Below are 21,535 nucleotides of genomic sequence, written 5' to 3'. Positions count from 1 at the left end.
GCCTTTATTTAGTAGTAACTCTAGTCGGGGATATATATCAGAGTTTACTTTCAGATATGAGCATTGTGTTTCCTGTGGATGAATGAATGAATTATTTATTTATGTAATTTTTGAAAGACTGGCTCATGTAAAATCTCTGAAAGTATGACACAGCTCTCCTGTTACACTTTATGGACTCCTGAGCTTCACCATGAGGGCCTGTCTTTATTCACTGAAATCCACTTTTATAATGAATTCACAGTAATCACTGACACCTTCAGAGCATTACATTCATTAAAGACGTCTTCTACACCTACTCTTCCAGACGACCGACACATACTTCAACCACTGCAGGTTAACCAGCCACTCATCAGTAAAGCAAAAACTAAATGTAAATGTCCTCATGTGGAAAAGACTGAAACACAACTCCCACATATCACTAATGTAACAGATCCATTTAGGGAGAGTGAGAACACTAGGCTGGATGTGTTTTAATGCAGGAACATTCATCATGTCTTGAGTTCAACAAATCATTTACATTGAATATGTGAGCTGGATGGTTACACGATACAATGTGATTGTCAACAATAACTGCAATGAACGCTGGTTTGAGGGCGGAGTCAAGGAGGCCATTTACGTGAAAAGGGAAAGACCCTCTCTGAATCAAGGAGGGGGCCTAAGGGTACATCTGTCACCATCTTACAATGCTGTGATTGCAGCCGTTCTCCAACTCTCTGTGAATGGTACTCAAGACCATTGATCAGTGGTTGTTGATCAATGGTCATGAGAATTTGCATAATCATGATTAAGGAACTGACCTCCCAGCCCATTGTTCCTTCAGTCGGCTGGTTTCTCTGACTGAAAACGCTACGTCCAGAAGAACAGGATCAACTTTTGGAGATTTACTTCCCTGGATGATTGAGCACGCATCAAGACCTTTAATCAGGCCAACAAATATCTTGTACTCAATTTTAGCAGCAGCCATTGTGACACTGATGATAAAACTTGTGTAAAAGTGCGAAGCTGTAAAAAAGTAATTATAAAAAAGCATTTTTGTAGCTGAATGTTACTGGATAGCTGTTTCATCTGTAACACATCAAAATAACCTGCTAAGGTTTAATAGGCTATAAGGAACACACTCACTTCCTGAGCCCTGGGCAATAAGAGACGTTTTGTGTTTTATAATTTATTGATATGTTTGATCCTTTCTGACCTGCGTTAATGAAGCAGTCATTAGAGCACCATGTCCGCTATAATAGTTCTGTAGTTTGATGCTTGAGTCGTTGCAGACTTGTTGAAACTCCCTCACCCGTCAAAGCAGCGTCTTTGTTATTGGAGTCCAGCAGATGGCAGTGTTTCACTGTCTGACGGCTGTCTGAAGCTTCAGCTGGTTTATCCGTTTGCTATGTTTGCCATGTTACAGTGGGGAGGAAAAACTCCTTTTTGACAGGAATATCTAGACATGAGTGATTACTGCAGTGGGGCACTATCTGTGCTATCTATAAGAAATGTTAGCAACAATAAAACTCTGAGGATCAGGGCTCCATTTCACTCCAGTGTTCAGTGGCATTTTAAAAGAGTGAATACCGACGCTGAATGTCTTTGTAAAGCAAAAGCACTTTGTTAGCCTTTACAGAGCAAAGCTATGGATCAATGTGCAGTGAAGAAAAATCCAGGTGGCCAGTCTGTCCTTTCCTAACCAATCACAGAGCTCCTTACATTGTTGCGCTGGAGAATAACTAAATATAATATAAAGATGATATTGAAAATAATCTTTTGTAGAGTCACTACTTAGTGGGCAGAGGACAGTTATCACTTTGCTGGATGCTTTAAAGTCGCATGTTCTGTATTTGCAGATTAACAGGATATTAACAGATTAACAGCTTTCATTAGACTTCATATGATAATCAACAGTGAAGTGTTTCTCTTTCAGTGTTTATTCTTGCTCATTGAATGATCTCTGTTCAGATAATATGCTGCACTCATCTCATGTTTCTTTAAATACGGCATCACTTGTCCAGCTGTCAAACTCTGAAAGAGTTACAGTTTCACCACTGAGCACTTTGAATGGTTATTCTTTTATTTAAAAGCACTTATTCTAGCTGCATCATCAATACGACAAAAACTGTGACTTTAGCAAAAGTTTATCTAAACATATTTAGGGGGAAATGTTCCTACACCCCTCATGTAAACGTTACACCTCCAAAAGGGAGAAATAATCAGAATAAGGCGTAATCATTGTCTTGATAATAATGACCATGAAAATGAAACTAGGCCTACCTTTAGTTCAGCACACTCAGTGTTGCATAAAGACATGCGAACATGCCATCATCCATTCTGGAGCCTACTTTTAAAAAGAGCGAGCTGTTTATTCTGGCTGAGTAGCAAACAGAACCAACCATGACAACCTAAACTGGGAAAACACTTGGAAACCTTGAACACTGGGAATATGGAGACACAGGGGGTAGGTGAACAGACACTCTGACAAAGGACAGAGGAAAACAGAGACAATATATATAAGACAAGAAGTAACACAGACACCCTTTTCGGTGACAAAAAGAGAAAATATCCAGTGAAAGGCAGTTCTCTTGGAAAAACTGCCTTATTGATGTCAACGGTCAGAGAAAAATGTCTGATAGGAAGGCAACCGTAGCTCATACAACCATTTGTTGCAACCAAAGAATGCAGAAGAGCGTTTTGGTCAGCTAAGAACAGGAAATTGAAGCTACAGTTCTCAAAATTTGACATGAGAAGATTGGATAAATGTTGCCTGGTCTGATGAGTCTTGATTTCTGCTCTGACATGCAGATGGTCGGGTCAGAATTTGGCATAAATAGCATGAAAGGATGGATCCATGCTGCCTTATGTCAGCTGTGCAGACTAGTGGTGGTGGTGTCACTGTGGGGGGGAGGGGCGGTATTTTTTTGCTGAAACGTTACATAGTGTGTGTGTGTGTGTGTGTGTGTGTGTGTGTGTGTGTGTGTGTGTGTGTGTGTGTGAGTGAGAGAGAGAGAGAGAGAGAACAACTTGAAACAAACTGCAGCAATAAGGGCAAACTAGTGCACAGTTATGTTTACGTGAGCGTTATTTTGTATGCATTTGTACAGTTCCATAACTGTGAGAATACATTGATAGCATTTAACTCTAGTAACAGGCATTTGTACCAGTAAGCATGAAAAAGTAGGGAAAAGAACTAGTATGTAAGCACTGACTAGTACTGTAAAGTATATGTGTATATAGGGCAATCGTGGCTCAAGAGTTCGCAGTTCATCCTGTAATTGGAAGGTTGCCAGATTGAGCCCCGCCTCCGACAGTCTCGGTCGTTGTGTCCCGGGGCAAGACACTTCACCCGTTGCCTACTGGTGGTGGTCAGAGGGCCCGGTGGCGCCAGTGTCCGGCAGCCTCGCCTCTGTCAGTGCGCCCCAGGGCAGCTGTGGCTACAATGTAGCTGCCATCACCAGTGTGTGAATGTGTGAATGACTGAATGTAGTGTAAAGCTCTTTGGGGTCCTTGGGGACTAAGTAAAGCGCTGTACAAATACAGGCCATTTACTGTGCGTGTGTTTATGCTCAAGTGTATGAATAAATTAGTCAGTTTTAAACAGTTGCAATTTAAACAGTAGAAGAGTGGCACTATATTTATATATTTATAAAGAATTTCAAACAACAATTAATTGATGCTCAAAGCAGGTTTATTTAATTAATATCCAGATTTCCAATTAGTTCCCAATTCATTCAGCAGCAAATCACATCACCACTCACTTCAAGGCTGTATGTATTATTGTAAGGTAGACCCTACAATAGTACATACAGAGAACCCAACAATCATATGACCCCCTATGAGCAAGCACTTTGGCGACAGTGGGAAGGAAAAACTCCCTTTTTACAGGAAGAAACCTCCGGCAGAACCAGGCTCAGGTCGGGGCGGCCATCTGCTGCGACCGGTTGGGGTGAGAGAAGGAAGACGTTTGTTGTAGGTCTGATTGAAGGACTGATGTGATGGTAAGTTGTCTGCTGTTCCGCTTTGAATATTGAGAGATTAGTTGATGGATTTCAAGCCAAATTGTGCCCAAGTTTAAGACCATATTCACTGGTTGTTTTTGTTGATGTTATTGTTTTGGGCTTTTTTTCCACAAGAATTTTCTAGCTCCCCTAGAATTCTGGCCACCCAAACGATGATTGCTGCTGAGAGAGCACAAGGTTTTGTCCCCCTGTACTATTCATGTCAGTGCAGGGGGTTCTCCTTGAGAGGCCAGGGTCGAAAAAGGGATGCTTCAGAACCTCCGAGGGTGTTATGCGCTGATTTGCATCCAAGGCCAACATTTCTTTGATTAGCCTTACAAATAATGTTTGGCCATTTTCCGGTCCTCGCCTAACCTTCAGCAGTTGTTCGAGGTCATCGAGACACTTAAGTTTTATATATCGAGTTTCCTTGGATCGATAATCTGTCTCGTATTGAAATTGTTCTGGGGTCTTAAATGTCCAGCGCTGTTCGTTGTGGTTATCCTCGATGAAATAGCTGTCAGTGTACAAGCCAGACTCTAGAAGATGATCTGGTAGCTGACCCTGGGTTTCAATTATGAATTTCAAAACGTCATAATCGTCTTCCCCAGGATAGAGAGGCACCCCTGTAGCAAGCTCCACAGCTACCAGCCCCAGAGACCACATGTCGATTGCTTTGTCGTATGGAATGCCAAGCATAACCTCAGGTGCACAATAACCAATTGTCCCCACACGGTCACCAGGAATCACTGCAGAAGCAGGACATGCGAGGCCAAAGTCTATGAGTTTGACTTTGACGGGAGACTCACTGCGGTTCACAACCATGATGTTTCCAGGTTTGAGGTCAGCATGCACTATTCCCACAGAACCCAGGTGGAACAGAGCATTTGCGAGCTGATGCAAAATTGGCCTGAGTTCTCTCATTGGGAGACCTTGGTTATTCCGGTCCCCAATGTAGTCCCACAGGCTTTGGTCGAGGAGTTCGAAATTCAAGCAAATGCGCTCTCCATCGAGGAAATAGCCGTTCCATTCGACAATGTTGCACCTGTCTGGATCCAAGCGTCGTAGCTGCTCCAGGATGAAAATTTCCAGTTTTGCCTGGAGCAGAATTTCAGGGTCGCTCTTGTTGACTTTAATAGCAACCGTTTTGTTGTTTTTTGTATCGCGACATCTGGTTACCAAACCAAAGCCTCCTTCTCCAAGGAAGGCCTCTACCACGTGGTGATCTCCTAAAATGGTCCCTTTCGTTATTTGAAGATCATCTTCAGAGGCAGATGGGTTGGCTGAGGTGTTGATGTCTCTTTTTTGAGGAAATTCAACTGAGTTTTGGAAACTGCAGCTGAATTTTTGCGATCCATGACTTTTCCAGCTTGAAGGCTGCTGAGAGAGCACAAGGAGTTCTCCCCCTGTACTATTCATGTCAGTGCAGGGGGTTCTCCTTGAGAGGCCAGGGTGGAAAAAGGGATGCTTCAGAACCTCTGAGGGTGTTATGCGCTGATTTGCATCCAAGGCCAACATTTCTTTGATTAGCCTTACAAATAATGTTTGGCCATTTTCCGGTCCTCGCCTAACTTTCAGCAGTTTTTCGAGGTCATCGAGACACTTAAGTTTTATCGATCGAGTTTCCTTGGATCGATAATCTGTCTCGTATTGAAATTGTTCTGGGGTCTTAAATGTCCAGCGCTGTTCCTTGTGGTTATCCTCGATGAAATAGCTGTCAGTGTACAAGCCAGACTCTAGGAGATGATCTGGTAGCTGACCCTGGGTTTCAATTATGAATTTCAAAACATCATAATCGTCTTCCCCAGGATAGAGAGGCACCCCTGTAGCAAGCTCCACAGCTACCAGCCCCAGAGACCACATGTCAATTGCTTCATCATATGGAGTGCCAAGCATAATCTCAGGTGCACAATAACCAATTGTCCCCACACAGTCACCAGGAATCACTGCAGAGGTGTTACATGCGATGCCAAAGTCTATAAGTTTGACTCTGACTTGAGACTCACTGCGGTTCACAACCATGATGTTGACAGGTTTGAGGTCAGCATGCACTATTCCCACAGAACCCAGGTGGAATAGAGCATTTGCGAGCTGATGCAAAATTGGCCTGATTTCTCTCATTGGGAGACCTTGGTTATTCCGGTCCCCTATGTAGTCTGACAGGCTTTGGTCGAGGAGTTCAAAATTCAAGCAAATGCGCTCTCCATCGAGGAAATAGCCGTTCCATTCCACAATGTTGCACCTGTCTGGATCCAAGCGTCGTAGCTGCTCCAGGATGAAAATTTCCAGTTTTGCCTGGAGCAGAATTTCAGGGTCGCTTTTGTTGACTTTAACAGCAACAGTTTTGTTGTTTTTTGTATCGCGACATTTCGTTACGACACCAAAGCTTCCTTCTCCAAGGAAAGCCTCCACCATGTGGTGATCTCCCAAAATGGTCCCTTTAGATATTCCAAGCTCATCTGAGCCGAAGGATGGGTTGGCTGACATGGTGTAATGTGTCTGTTTGCGCTGTGAATTGGTGAGAAACAAAACTGAACTTGTTTTGGTTTCTCTTGTAAATTGCTCTCAAATCTTCTCAAAAGGGTTTTAGTTGCTGCAGGTCAACGTCCGTTAAGCATAAAGTAACAGGTGAGCGCTCCTATTTATAGGTTTTGGAATCAAAGCAAAGTTATGACATCAGAAAGGATCAAAGCAAAGTTATCACGTCACAAGCGATCGAAGCGATTCTAATATGTGCGCATGCGCACATATGAGAAGCGATGGAAGGGTTCTAATATGTGCGCATGCGCACATATTAGAAGCGATGGAAGGGATTCTAATATGTGCGCATGCGCATACACGTGCTTGTTTGTGTAATATTGTTCACACTAAACTTGACCCTAATCAATTTAATATCAGTCAATCAAAGAAAATGTTAGTTTTGGAAAATTTTAAAATGACATAACTGACAGTTAAAACATTTTTTGTTCATGTATTTGTATTTCTATTGTCTTCGGGGTTTTTTTGCATACCATGTCAAGCTTTTCTGTATATAGTCATGTCGTAGATTTCGGAGCAAACAAGAAATTGAATTGGATTTTAATATTGCAGTGCTTGGATTTCGGATTTGGTGCTTAAAACTTCTTGAAACTGTAACCGTATTTCATTCACCACAAAGAACTATCTGATTGAATAGTTTTCTTATCAGATAGAGAAATAAAACGAGTCGCAAAGTCTAAAAGCAACATTTGTCTGCCTGGGCTGTACCTCTGCACGTTAGTCTGTTTCAGTGTGTGACCCCCCACCCCCTCCCTGATCAGTCGGGGGTGAGTGCGCTAATGTGCCTGGAGGCCGTTTTAATGAGTGTTTGCTGGAAAACGAAAAATACAAGAAGGATTTGTACGTTTTCACAACGGGGGAGTTTGCGTAAGTACTAGTAAATAATTTTCTCGAGTGTGTACGTTACACATGTTATTTGTTTAAAATTGGTATTATTATTTTGCTAGCTAGCAAACTCGCGGGATAAAGGATTGAAGTGCACTCAGTGCGATACAATACGGTGGCGCTATTCTAACAGTTAGTTATTGCAGGGTAACTTGTAGAATATGCTGTGAATTGAACCAAGATTACACAGCAGTAGCAGTAATACGAGTTACTTCCCTCAAGTGAAAGCGTTAAACGTTAGCCCGATGCTTAACTAGCCAACGTCAGGCTTTCTGATTGAAGGCTAAAAGCGACGTTGTCACCAAGTAAACAGAATATTGATGATATTTTTGTGTATCGCTGCAGCCTTTTCAAGTATTAACCTGGTGTCTTTGGGAACAGCTTAGGGGGAAATGACGGTAATATGACTGAACCATATGGGAAGAAAGAATAGGCACTTTTTGTGCTAGCGAAGTTTCCTGGCTTTCATTCAAAATCTGTTTATCATTAAACAATTGAAACATAATGGCTTCGAGCTGACATTGAGGCCTGTGGGGCACTATCAGCCACTGAGACAGTAGACAAGTGACTATTTCACACTTTAAGGCTGCCTGTTTATTTAAGGGAGATGAACAGTACATTCTAACTGTACATAATAATATCAATGATGATAGATTAAATAAATGGGTTTTTGAAAGACGCTTGTGCATTTTTAAAGTCTAAAGTGTTGAATTGATCTGAGTATGTCATGTGTTCAAAGCCTCTCCCAGTCAGTGCTGTTCTCTATGCCTGTCTTACTCTACATGATGTTATTAGCACAAACACTTTAAAGGTGATAATTAGGTCTACAACAATAACACAGACTGCAATGTAGTTAAGCGTCTTACAGTTAGTTTTGAATGAATGAACTTAAAAAACAACACAAGCAAAGATCTGTCTCCTCCTGTTTTTTGTGTCACATAAGAAAGAAGCATCAATATCTGATGAGAAGACTTATTCATTTGGCCTTTCACGTGGTCTTACTCAGGTGATGCGAAGTGAAATATGCATCCTTTTTATGGTAATGTGCTGGAAAATGTTGAAAATGGACATTAAACGTGCTTACAAAGTGCTTGAATTTGACCCTGAAAGGTGTATGAAGCCAGAAAAAGTCACACTTGGAGTAAAAACCTCTCATAGCAAGTTAATCATATTCAATTGATTTGATGCTTTCAGCACAAAATTTAGCCACACAGTCAGGACAGCGTCTGCTTTACCTTCATCGGTAAACGTGTTTATGCAGTACATAGTAACAGTGTGGCTGAGTCCTCTGGTTCAAATCAGTTCCAGTACATTTGGAGATGTAAGTCTTAACCTTTCACATGCATCGGGAAGGAAAAAACATTTGATCTTCACAGTACTGCCGAAGTGCAGCGATACATTGTGAAGTGCACATTTGCATTTGTCATACAGTACCGATCAAAAGTCTTGAACCACCCCCTTATTTTTTCGTGTTTTGCCAGGTCAGTCTGTGTTAACGGTGTTATTAACTGCATTCTTCAACTAAAGAAGTGAGAACAAATGATGTGGGCTTTTGTTTTTTTGCAATAGGCTGCAAGTAAATGTGTACAGATACAATTTAAAATTGGTTCTTTGTTAAGTTTTCTGGTCCTTTCCGTGACTTAGGTGTCTGTTTATGTTTGAATGTTTCAGAGATTAGTGTGAAGGGTCTTAACAGACAAAAAGTGGTCAAATACAAGCCCTGGATTAAAAATCAGAAACACTTTAAAAAGCCTGGAGAGCTATTCCTTAATACCACTTTAAAGATTACAGGGAAGTCCGGATCCCTGGAAGCAAATGAGGGATGGCTCAAGACTTTTGCACAGTGCTGTACATGTCATGTTCCCTGTTTTATAGCTCAGCTCAAACTGACACGTTCTCACTAACTGCTTCTCATTTTCTCCACAGTAAACTTTGACCACTTCCAGATACTGCGGGCCATCGGGAAAGGAAGCTTTGGAAAGGTAATGCAGCCTCCATTTTTCACGCCACTTGTATATTGTTTGCCCTTAATTACCCACCACGGTCGTCATCTCTAAAGAATCAGTGCAAGCGAAGCGAAATGTGCTGGGATTACACTTTAGTTCTCGTGTGCTGCTGTTATTTAATAACAGTTATAAATGCAGCTGATGTAATTATTTCTATAAAGTCAGTTAGAGGAGAGCCGATTTCTATTTCATCTCACTCAATCTAGGTGGGAATTTTGACCCCACGTCTCAATTTAATTACACAGCAGCAAAATTCTGCGGCTCTATTTGTCATCGCGCTCAACGGTTGGGCTGAAGGCAGGAGGAGAACTTAGTGTGTGTGTGATACACAATTGGGGCTGCAGAGATTGGAATAGTTTACCTTCATTTTAAATATCACTGCCCTGTGCACATTGTTGGCTTTAAAATTCAAACTTAAAGAGTTTGTAAGTAAACTGGCTGAGATGAGACAGACGATGCACCGGGTCCTCGTCTGAGTGCTGGCTTTCAGTTGTGCTGTTTCTCTTGCCCAGCCATGCACACACAGACACTGTGCTACACTTACACAGTGAGACAGATGCTCACAGAGACGTCCAGATACATTTTGTCCTTGCTGGAGGTCATCTTGTGTTTTTTGGCCCACTGTGGCCTCACACCGAGCTCCTGCTGTTTTTTGAACACTTTAACAGCACCAGTCTTTAGCTTCCTGTTGAACACACTTAAGTGGGGGAGGTGTTATTATTAGTGGTAAATGATTTGTGTATTTGTTGGATGCACCTCAGAGCAACAGGAAACATGACACGACACGCTCCAGTAACCTGCAGTCTTTACAGTGAGGACACACAAACATTAACCCTCTGCTCCTTACAGAAACTCTCTAAATCCTGTAAGTTTCTTGACTGCCACTTGGAAAGTTGAAACTTCAGCTCCCTCCACAGATTTTCTACAGTACTGATGTCTGGAGACTGACTAGACCACTCCGTGATCTTATAGCACTTCTCCATTAGTACATACTCAGATCAGCTTGCTGTGACTCATTTTCCATTACAATCAAGTACCACCTAATGTGCGTGGGGTCATTACAGCAAAGCGGCCCGATGTCCATGTTGTCATTTATGAGCAACACGAATGCCACAACAAAGGAAGACGTCGCAGCGATGATGTATCTGTGGCTTTTTGTCACACTTGGAAACCACGGTGTTGTGCAGCTATTTGCCTTGTTGCAGGGTTTTAAAAAAACTGCAGTTTTGATTTTAGTGAAAGACAAAAGCCAATCCGTGGCCTGCAGTCTGACGATGTCACATTTCCTGACTGTTTGGAACCCCGACTAAGTCGTCCTGTAGCCCACATCATAATGTTTCCATCTCTCTGCTTGACTGCAGGGATGCTATTTTTTGCATCACACTCCTATTTCAAAAGGTCAGTTAAAGCCACATAATTTCGTTTCATCTCCCCACAGCACTTTCTCCAAAGTCTTCCCTGAATCATTTAGATGTTCACTGGCACTTGAGATGGGCCTATACATGTTTCTCCTTGAACAGGTAGCTACCCTATGTTAGCCTAGCTTTCTATCACTGATGCTCTGTGTGTATGCTGCTGCCTCTCGTCTCGTGTTACTTAAAAAATTAACCCCACAGCTTCAATAACCGTATCTAAAAATCTCTCATTGAAAGTTACGGTTGAAGGTTTGGAAACATTTTGGGGTAGCCAGTGTTAAATAGAGACAGTGCCACATTCTTTATCTAGTCATTGTAATGAAAGAAGCACATTAAAAACTATATGAGAGTTTGCTTTTAACAAGCATGTAATGACTCTACTTAAAAACTGAAAGTAGCATTTTGTGGATGTTTTCCCTGCTGCCCGATCCCATCAGTCTCTTAAAGCATCATTTTTTATGCGCCCTGGTGTGACAGAGGTTTCATGGCGCTACAGGTTACCTGAGCACATCAGGTATATTACGGTTGAAAACGAGTGCCCGGCCTTCCAGTGGGTGGTCGACCCCTCGTGCACAGCTCAGGAGTCTAAGCGACCCAGCAGTTATGGACATGTGTGTTTTTGGTGTGCTGTCCCTCCTTCTCCCTGCTTGCAGGTATATCTGTGTGTGTGTGTGTGTGTGTGTGTGTGTGTGTGTGGATGCCGGCGTTTCTGAGAGCACCTGTTTACAGGCACCTTCAGGCCTGGTGGGTGTGGCCCTGCCAGGTGGTTGGCCACACCTGAAGACCATCACACAGCTGATCAAGCCTTGTCGGAGGAGCTACTTAAGAATGCGGTGGCGCTCTCTCTGACGCTGGATCATTGCGTGACTTCACGTTAGTCTCTCGGCCAGTCAGTACGGATAGTCTGCCGCATTGTATGTGTCTTACGGCTGCCTGTTTGTTATCTCCCCAGGAGAAGCGTGGAGACGAGAGGGCAGCGAGCACGGGGTGCTCAGACACTGAGGAGCGGAGACAAGGAACACTAGCACTGGGAAGAGGACATTTCACGGGAGTCGGGAACGCACTGCGGATTTATTGTTATTTTCCATTCACTGTAAATAAACGCACTGCTTGCATTCAGAGCTCCGTGCCTGGCTCCTCCTTCCTCACATCCCCACGGTTGACGCTGGACAACCGTGACAAATAGCTGTTCTTAGATTCATTATTAGTTCAACATTGACAAATAGTAGTTGACTAATATCAGGAGCCAAAAAGAAAACAAAAAACAAACTAAATAAATATTTCAGACGCTGAAAATAAATTATTACGGTTGTTTAAATTTGCTGTCAGCAAGTTAGGTCTAATACATGTAGTCAATCTAATGAATCAATATTACATGTAAAAAGTACAGAACTGAAAATGAAACTAAAATATAACGGTAAATGAACTGGTTCTTGTATAAAACCTTTCTACTCTCTACAACTTGGCTCATTCATGCACTCACTTTTTTCTATGCTTTTTCTCTGTAAGTGCTTTCTATCTAACATTAATACGCATTCATCCTCCCGATGGATGCATCGGAGAGCAACTTGGGGTTAGCATCTTGCCCAAGGATATTTGGCATGCAGGCTGGAGCAGAGGGGCATTGAACCAGCAACTTTCTGATTAGTAGGTTTCCTGCTCTACCTGAGCTACAGACCCCAATTTGTGGTGTTCTGGAAACAACACGTTCTCATCCCAACAGGTAACGATGCTATGTGACAGATCATCAGTATGTGTAAATGTGTTTTTTATTCTGATCATGAATCGCTTTGTAAAACAAGACCTGATAGGGTTATGGTTAAAGTTATGGTTAGAGTTAATGTTAGGGATAGGGCTGGAATGGACGGCTGGAGCCTCTCCTCCAAGTGTGTGTTACTGCCGCCATCAGCATTCTGTTGTATGCTTTTCTCTGTAAGCGCTTCGAGCCTGTACTTTTTTGCTTTAGCTGAGTAATGAAGTTGAATCAGTACTTTAACTTTCACTGGAACAATAGTATTTTTACTTCTACTTAAGAATGTCTGATCTTTTGCCAACTCTGGCTGTCTCTCAGTCTTGGAATACCCACTTGTTGTCCAGCGGTGTCCTGGGAATATGGGAACTAGACAGACTGGGGAAACAATGGGAGGAGACACAAAGATGGAATCACTTTTACCATCTTTGATGTATTTGCTGGTCGTCTTATTTCTTCTATTTTGCAAGCACAGTGTTGCAATCATTGTCTTTGTGGTACAATGACACAGGTAGAATGCAGGTGTTTTCATGTAACACGATGCCAGAAAGATGAGTAATGTGTTTTGAAGAGAAGATAAAACATCATGTTTGAACAAAGATAAGCAGCAGACACGTCTGTGTGTGAGTTATTCAGGTTCAGTAAGAAGGTAATATGTCTGCAGAATTTGTAATTCTTATGAAGATATTGCTTGTACAATAAATAAAATCCCTTTAACTTCTTCTTCTGGAGAGTGTCTTTATATATTTAGTCATTTATTTAGCCTTTATTTAGTAGTAACGCTAGTCGGGGATATATATCAGAGTTTACTTTCAGATATGAGCATTGTGTTTCCTGTGGATGAATGAATGAATTATTTATTTATGTATTTTTTGAAAGACTGGCTCATGTAAAATCTCTGAAAGTATGACACAGCTCTCCTGTTACACTTTATGGACTCCTGAGCTTCACCATGAGGGCCTGTCTTTATTCACTGAAATCCACTTTTATAATGAATTCACAGTAATCACTGACACCTTCAGAGCATTACATTCATTAAAGACGTCTTCTACACCTACTCTTCCAGACGACCGACACATACTTCAACCACTGCAGGTTAACCAGCCACTCATCAGTAAAGCAAAAACTAAATGTAAATGTCCTCATGTGGAAAAGACTGAAACACAACTCCCACATATCACTAATGTAACAGATCCATTTAGGGAGAGTGAGAACACTAGGCTGGATGTGTTTTAATGCAGGAACATTCATCATGTCTTGAGTTCAACAAATCATTTACATTGAATATGTGAGCTGGATGGTTACACGATACAATGTGATTGTCAACAATAACTGCAATGAACGCTGGTTTGAGGGCGGAGTCAAGGAGGCCATTTACGTGAAAAGGGAAAGACCCTCTCTGAATCAAGGAGGGGGCCTAAGGGTACATCTGTCACCATCTTACAATGCTGTGATTGCAGCCGTTCTCCAACTCTCTGTGAATGGTACTCAAGACCATTGATCAGTGGTTGTTGATCAATGGTCATGAGAATTTGCATAATCATGATTAAGGAACTGACCTCCCAGCCCATTGTTCCTTCAGTCGGCTGGTTTCTCTGACTGAAAACGCTACGTCCAGAAGAACAGGATCAACTTTTGGAGATTTACTTCCCTGGATGATTGAGCACGCATCAAGACCTTTAATCAGGCCAACAAATATCTTGTACTCAATTTTAGCAGCAGCCATTGTGACACTGATGATAAAACTTGTGTAAAAGTGCGAAGCTGTAAAAAAGTAATTATAAAAAAGCATTTTTGTAGCTGAATGTTACTGGATAGCTGTTTCATCTGTAACACATCAAAATAACCTGCTAAGGTTTAATAGGCTATAAGGAACACACTCACTTCCTGAGCCCTGGGCAATAAGAGACGTTTTGTGTTTTATAATTTATTGATATGTTTGATCCTTTCTGACCTGCGTTAATGAAGCAGTCATTAGAGCACCATGTCCGCTATAATAGTTCTGTAGTTTGATGCTTGAGTCGTTGCAGACTTGTTGAAACTCCCTCACCCGTCAAAGCAGCGTCTTTGTTATTGGAGTCCAGCAGATGGCAGTGTTTCACTGTCTGACGGCTGTCTGAAGCTTCAGCTGGTTTATCCGTTTGCTATGTTTGCCATGTTACAGTGGGGAGGAAAAACTCCTTTTTGACAGGAATATCTAGACATGAGTGATTACTGCAGTGGGGCACTATCTGTGCTATCTATAAGAAATGTTAGCAACAATAAAACTCTGAGGATCAGGGCTCCATTTCACTCCAGTGTTCAGTGGCATTTTAAAAGAGTGAATACCGACGCTGAATGTCTTTGTAAAGCAAAAGCACTTTGTTAGCCTTTACAGAGCAAAGCTATGGATCAATGTGCAGTGAAGAAAAATCCAGGTGGCCAGTCTGTCCTTTCCTAACCAATCACAGAGCTCCTTACATTGTTGCGCTGGAGAATAACTAAATATAATATAAAGATGATATTGAAAATAATCTTTTGTAGAGTCACTACTTAGTGGGCAGAGGACAGTTATCACTTTGCTGGATGCTTTAAAGTCGCATGTTCTGTATTTGCAGATTAACAGGATTGTCAGGGACCAAGCAGTAAAGCATAAAGGACACAGGTGGTTTTAATTCAAAAAACGGGTTTTATTGACCCAAAAATATGAAAATATATTTAACAAAGCCAAAACTTAAACAGGCAGACCAATAAAAGAGGTCAACTCAATAGACTAAACTCAAGATAATAATTAACAAAACCTCTAACAAACATATGGTAAACTGACCTGCTGAAATGACACACAGGGGGACTTAAATACTGGTTTAGCTAAACCAAATGACACACACGGGGGAAAACAAGATGGCTGCCATATAACCAACTAATACAAAACATTTAAACAAACATGAAACACCCCCCAGGCAATGAAGCATGTGGTGCAATCCAATTAGGCTGTCAGCAGTACTTCAGGTCTCCCAGCCCTTTGCCACACCTTTTGCCAGACAGGAGGAGACACCAACCCCCAGGTAACTCAAACAAAGAAAGATGTATTAATATAACATAAAACAGAACTTTGACCTTGCAAGGTTAATATGTGTGCACGCCATATAAACATTGGAAGGTGTGATGGAAAAATGAATACATTTAATAAAGAAATGATATTGAACAATAAATAGAATATTTTAAAGTAGTGACTGTAAATTAAACTAAAGTGAATCAACGGGTGATGAGGTGTGGAGCTTACCATGTGTGGCATGCCATCACACACCTCCCCTCTTCAGAGCTCTCGCTGGAACAGCGAGAGAGATAGTCAGCAGTAAGGTTCTCCTTTCCTTGGTACGTGGTGGACAGTGAATCGGAATGGCTGTAAGGCCAGGTACCAGCGGGTAATTCGCCCATTTGTGTCCTTCATCTGCTCAAGCCACTGTAGTGCTTTGTGATCAGTTTCCAAGGTGAAGTCTCTTCCCAGTAGATAGTAGCGGAAGGAGTCCAGGGCCCACTTGATCGCTAAGGTCTCCTTCTCTACTGTGGAATACCGAACTTCCCGTGGAAACAGTTTCCGGCTGATGTAAGCCACTGGATGGCGGCCTTCCATGGTTTCCTGAAGGAGGACAGCTCCCAGGCCCCGATCTGAAGCATCAGTCTGTAATATGAATGGTTCATCAAAGTTGGGACTGTACAAAACCGGTTGCTTACTTAGTGACTGTTGTATGTTATGAAACGCTGCCACTGCCTCCTCTGTCCACTGGATGTAATTGGGGGAACGTGATCCCGTCAGGTCTGTGAGCAGAGCTGCCCTGTTGGAGAACTGAGGGATGGAACGACGGTAGAAACCTGCCATGCCCAAAAAGGATCTCAGCTGCTTCCTTGTTTGGGGCAGGGGGGATGATTCCATGGCCTCGATTTTGCTGACTTGTGGCCTGATAACCCCCTTGCCGATGACATGGCCCAGGTATTCTGTCTCAGCAGCGGCGAAAACACTTTGACGGATTCACCGTCAACCCAGCTGAGTGCAGGTGGTCCAGAACAGTTCGCAGGTGTTCCACATGCTCCTCCCAGGTGTTGCTGTGGATAACAATATCATCCAAGTAAGCAGCAGCAAAGTCAGAGCAGTCATGTAATACCTGATCCATCAGCCGTTGGAAAGTTGCTGGAGCTCCATGTAGTCCAAATGGCAAGACTGTAAATTGGAAAAGCCCCCATGGTGTTCTGAATGCTGTGAACTCTCTGGACCGTTGAGTGAGTGGGACCTGCCAGTAACCCTTACACAGATCTATTGTGGTCAGGTACCTTGCTTTTCCCAGACGTTCAAGTAGATCATCAATTCTTGGTGTCGGGTAGGAGTCAAACATGGATATGGAGTTCAGGTACCTGAAATCAATGCAGAACCTCATACTCTCATCCTTTTTGGGTACCAAGACCACAGGGTTGCACCATTCACTCTTAGATCTTTCAATGATCCCTAGAGATAGCATCAAATCGATTTCCTTCTTCAATGAAGGCAGCAGACGTTCTGGATCCTGTAACTTAATCGTCTCACAGAGGCACCTTCTCGTACCACAATATCATGTTCGACAATGTCAGTTCTCCCTGGATTCTCTTGAAAGACTGCTGATTTACACATTTCTCTCACCTGCTGCTGCTTGTCCTCTGGGAGATAGCTGAGATCATAATCTAGAGAGCCAGCAGGTGGTAGATATTGCTCATCTGCTTCATCTTCTTCAGGCACTCGCCGTATGAGCATTGCATCCGCCTTGTGTTCAATACGCTCCACCCACTCCTTCAGAAGGTTTATATGCAAGACCTTGCTGGAGCGCAACTGCCCTGGGGTGGACACCTCATATGTGGTGGGTCCCAGCTTCCTCATGACTTCAAATGGCCCCTGCCACTTTGCCAACAATTTGTTGTTGTCACTGGGGAGGAGCACGAGCACCTTTTGTCCTGGCTCAAACGCACGCTGACGAGCAGATTTATCATACCAAGACTTCTGCTGCTGCTGGGCCTCCACCATATGTGATTGAGCAAGTTCACTCATTTTCTCTAACCGTTCTCTCATCTGAATGACATAAGACAAAATGTTCTTGGATCCCCCCTCCACCTTGTCTCCCTCCCAAATCTCCTTTAACAGAGTTAGAGGGCCACGAACCTCATAACCATACAACAGCTCAAAAGGTGAAAAACCTGTGGAGGCTTGGGGGACTTCTCTATAAGCAAAGAGTAGATATGGCAGCCATTGATCCCAATCGTTACCACTGTCGTTGACAAACTTCCTGAGCATCTGTTTCAATGTCTGGTTAAACCGTTCTGTCAGCCCATCAGTTTGAGGGTGGTATGGTGAAGTTCTCAGACTCCAGATGCCCAACAACTGATAAACTTGCTTTAACAGAGTAGACATGAAGTTAGTGCCTTGATCAGTTAGTATTTCTCGTGGAAACCCAACTCTTGCAAAGAACTGCACTAAACAAAATGCAATGGGCTTGGCCTTTATAGATTTTAAAGGGAACACCTCAGGATATTTTGTGGCATAATCTGTTACAACAAGCATGTAACGATTTCCTGCTTTGCTCCTCTCAACAGGCCCTACAATATCCATTCCAAGACGCTCAAAAGGAGTGCCGATGACAGGGAGAGGTTGGAGTGGAGCTCTATGGGGGATTTTAGCAGATGTTATCTGACACTGTGGGCAACTTTTACAAAACTGAGCCACATCTTTGCTAAGACCAGGCCAGTAGAAATGATGTTTGATGCGAGCTGTGGTCTTGTGTTTACCAAGGTGGCCAGCCCACGGAATAGAATGCCCTAAGGTGAGAATGGCGTTTCTAACCTTCTGGGGAACCACCAGCTGCAGCACCGACCCCTGCTGACGATAGAGAATGTCATTTTGCAAGATGTACTCACTGTTAACCTGCTCCACTCCAGGTTCCTTTTCTTTGGCCTTCCGGAAAAGAGATATTAAAGATTGATCAGATTTTTGGAGTTCAGCAATTTCAGTTGGAATATTAAACCCTAGGGGTGACGGTGTTGGCTCAGCGTCTGTTAGTGTATCCACAGGTGAAAATTTGAATTTCTCCTGCCTTCTTTGTCTGCGGGTCTTCCGTGGCTTCACCACAGTTGTCTCAAACTCCTCATTAAAAAAAAAAGGCAGGGCACTCAGGGTCTCAGAGTGGGTACTGACTTGCTTAGCCTGAGCTCTGGTAACAGCTACATTGCACTCCTCAGTCTGCTCAGACTCCAACAAATCAAAAAGCACAGGAAGGTCACGCCCTAACACGGCAGAGTAAGGCAAACTGTTCACAACACCCACATTCAGCAGATACATCTGGTCCTGAACTTTAATGTAGATGTCAGCTGTCGGATATCTTTTATCATCTCCATGGACACAACAGATTGAAATTGTATCACTGGTGCGAACAATATTAGGTGGGGCAAAATCTGAGTGAATAAGAGACCGAGAACTGCCAGAGTCAAGAAGGGCATTGAGTAGAACCCCATTCACTTCAATCTGGCTCATTTTGATGGATTTGTCACTCTCCTGCTCAGGATCAGCATTAGAACGAGGAGCAAAACACATTTGCACCATTTTAGCAGAATTTCTTGGGCACATGGGTTTTGTATGGCCCTCTAATCCACAAAGATAACAAATGAGCTTCTTACCAGAGGCCTTTGGTGGTCTAATGGTAGACTGAGAGCTCTTACTGGTGCTTGTATTTGCTGAATCCAGATGGTTTTGCTGAGGTATCTTCCGGGTGTCCCTCGATACCTTCCATGCATTATGGCTCCATGCTTGCCCCTTCTTTCTGGCAGCAACAAAAACATCAGCTAACCGAGCCGCTTCCATTGCTGAACCAGGGTTGTGTTCTCTGATCCAAACCTGAAGCTCAGGAGATAACATTCTGAGAAACTGCTCCAAGATTATAGTTTCACCAATGTCATGAATAGTTTTACCCTTTGGCTGGATCCATTTCCCATAAAGCTCCTTCAGTCTCGCATATAGCTCACGAGGGCTTTCATCTGGTTGAACGTCCAGGGATCTGAATCTTTGCCTATATGTTTCAGGGTTAATGTCATATTTTGACAGAATAGCTGATTTCACTTTATCATAGTCTAATGAATCATCAATGTCCATGTGAACATAGGCACCTCTAGCTTTACCAGTAAGCAAGGGTATCAAATGAAAAACCCAATCTGACTTCTGCCATCGATAAGCTGTAGCCATACGTTCAAATGTGATCAGGAAATGTTCAATATCATCAGCTTCAGTTAATCTTTCCAATCTGCCCTCTATTTGTAGGGGAAACTGAAATGCTGGTGAAATGGCTGGATTGGAATTAGTCATAACTGGTTCAGCCTGGGCCTGCTGAACAGAGGAAGAAGGATGAATATCAAACTCTAATGATTCAGAGCGAGCTTCTGCAGAATCTGATGGTGATGTTCTGACTTGGATTTCTGACTGCAAAAGTCTAAACTGATGTTGAAAGGCTTTAAATCGCTGTTCTTGTCGTGCATTTAACTCACTCTGTTTTGCATCCCGGATGTCCTGTTGTTCCATGTGAGCATGTAGCATATTGACTAGATCAGACAAAGTAGGCTCCTTTTCAACTCTCTCCACAACTTCAGTGACTCCTGAGGCTCCATTTTCCTCCTCTTCGCAGGTTTGCTGAGCAGATCCCTTTTTCTTTTCATTCTTGCCACCACGATGCATTCTTCCTCCTCATGGGGAAAAACAGAAGAAAGAAAAAAAGAAAAAGAAAAAAGACCTGTGTCCAATACTGGATGATCCCACTGCTGCCACCAATTGTCAGGGACCAAGCAGTAAAGCATAAAGGACACCGGTGGTTTTAATTCGAAAAACGGGTTTTATTGACCCAAAAATATGAAAATATATTTAACAAAGCCAAAACTTAAACAGGCAGACCAATAAAAGAGGTCAACTCAATAGACTAAACTCAAGATAATAATTAACAAAACCTCTAACAAACATATGGTAAACTGACCTGCTGAAATGACACACAGGGGGACTTAAATACTGGTTTAGCTAAACCAAATGACACACACGGGGGAAAACAAGATGGCTGCCATATAACCAACTAATACAAAACATTTAAACAAACATGAAACACCCCCCAGGCAATGAAGCATGTGGTGCAATCCAATTAGGCTGTCAGCAGTACTTCAGGTCTCCCAGCCCTTTGCCACACCTTTTGCCAGACAGGAGGAGACACCAACCCCCAGGTAACTCAAACAAAGAAAGATGTATTAATATAACATAAAACAGAACTTTGACCTTGCAAGGTTAATATGTGTGCACGCCATATAAACATTGGAAGGTGTGATGGAAAAATGAATACATTTAATAAAGAAACGATATTGAACAATAAATAGAATATTTTAAAGTAGTGACTGTAAATTAAACTAAAGTGAATCAACGGGTGATGAGGTGTGGAGTTTACCATGTGTGGCATGCCATCACAAGGATATTAACAGATTAACAGCTTTCATTAGACTTCATATGATAATCAACAGTGAAGTGTTTCTCTTTCAGTGTTTATTCTTGCTCATTGAATGATCTCTGTTCAGATAATATGCTGCACTCATCTCATGTTTCTTTAAATACGGCATCACTTGTCCAGCTGTCAAACTCTGAAAGAGTTACAGTTTCACCACTGAGCACTTTGAATGGTTATTCTTTTATTTAAAAGCACTTATTCTAGCTGCATCATCAATACGACAAAAACTGTGACTTCAACAAAAATGTATCTAAAAATATTTAGGGGGAAATGTTCCTACACCCCTCATGTAAATGTTACACCTCCAAAAGGGAGAAATAATCAGAATAAGGCGTAATCATTGTCTTGATAATAATGACCATGAAAATGAAACTAGGCCTACCTTTAGTTCAGCACACTCAGTGTTGCATAAAGACATGCGAACATGCCATCATCC

The 21,535-nt window shown here is 42.4% G+C and overlaps 2 protein-coding genes across 2 annotated transcripts in view; both read right to left on the bottom strand.

Moving 5' to 3' along the window:
- Positions 1-6,609, bottom strand: part of LOC113017558 (uncharacterized) — a 29,181-nt gene extending 22,572 nt beyond the window's left edge. The window contains exon 1 of the mRNA XM_026160708.1: positions 6,440-6,609. Coding sequence (XP_026016493.1) covers positions 6,440-6,467 — 28 coding nt within the window. The 5' untranslated portion in view covers positions 6,468-6,609. The remainder of the gene's footprint in view (positions 1-6,439) is intronic.
- A 9,293-nt stretch (positions 6,610-15,902) lies between these two features.
- On the bottom strand, positions 15,903-20,501 carry LOC113017556 (uncharacterized). Its single transcript, XM_026160706.1, has 3 exons — positions 17,226-20,501; positions 16,883-17,112; positions 15,903-16,572 (listed from the first exon to the last, which is right to left on the bottom strand). The coding sequence occupies exons 1-3, from the start codon at positions 20,292-20,294 to the stop codon at positions 15,903-15,905; spliced, it is 3,969 nt and encodes a 1,322-aa protein (XP_026016491.1). The 5' UTR covers positions 20,295-20,501.
- Positions 20,502-21,535: the final 1,034 nt, after the last annotated feature.

This window comes from Astatotilapia calliptera, unplaced genomic scaffold (assembly GCF_900246225.1).
Source record: "Astatotilapia calliptera unplaced genomic scaffold, fAstCal1.2 U_scaffold_15, whole genome shotgun sequence".
Classification (NCBI taxonomy): Eukaryota; Metazoa; Chordata; class Actinopteri; order Cichliformes; family Cichlidae; genus Astatotilapia; species Astatotilapia calliptera.
The sequence above is the reverse complement of the archived record's forward strand: the minus strand, read 5'-3'. Positions and strand labels throughout refer to the sequence as shown.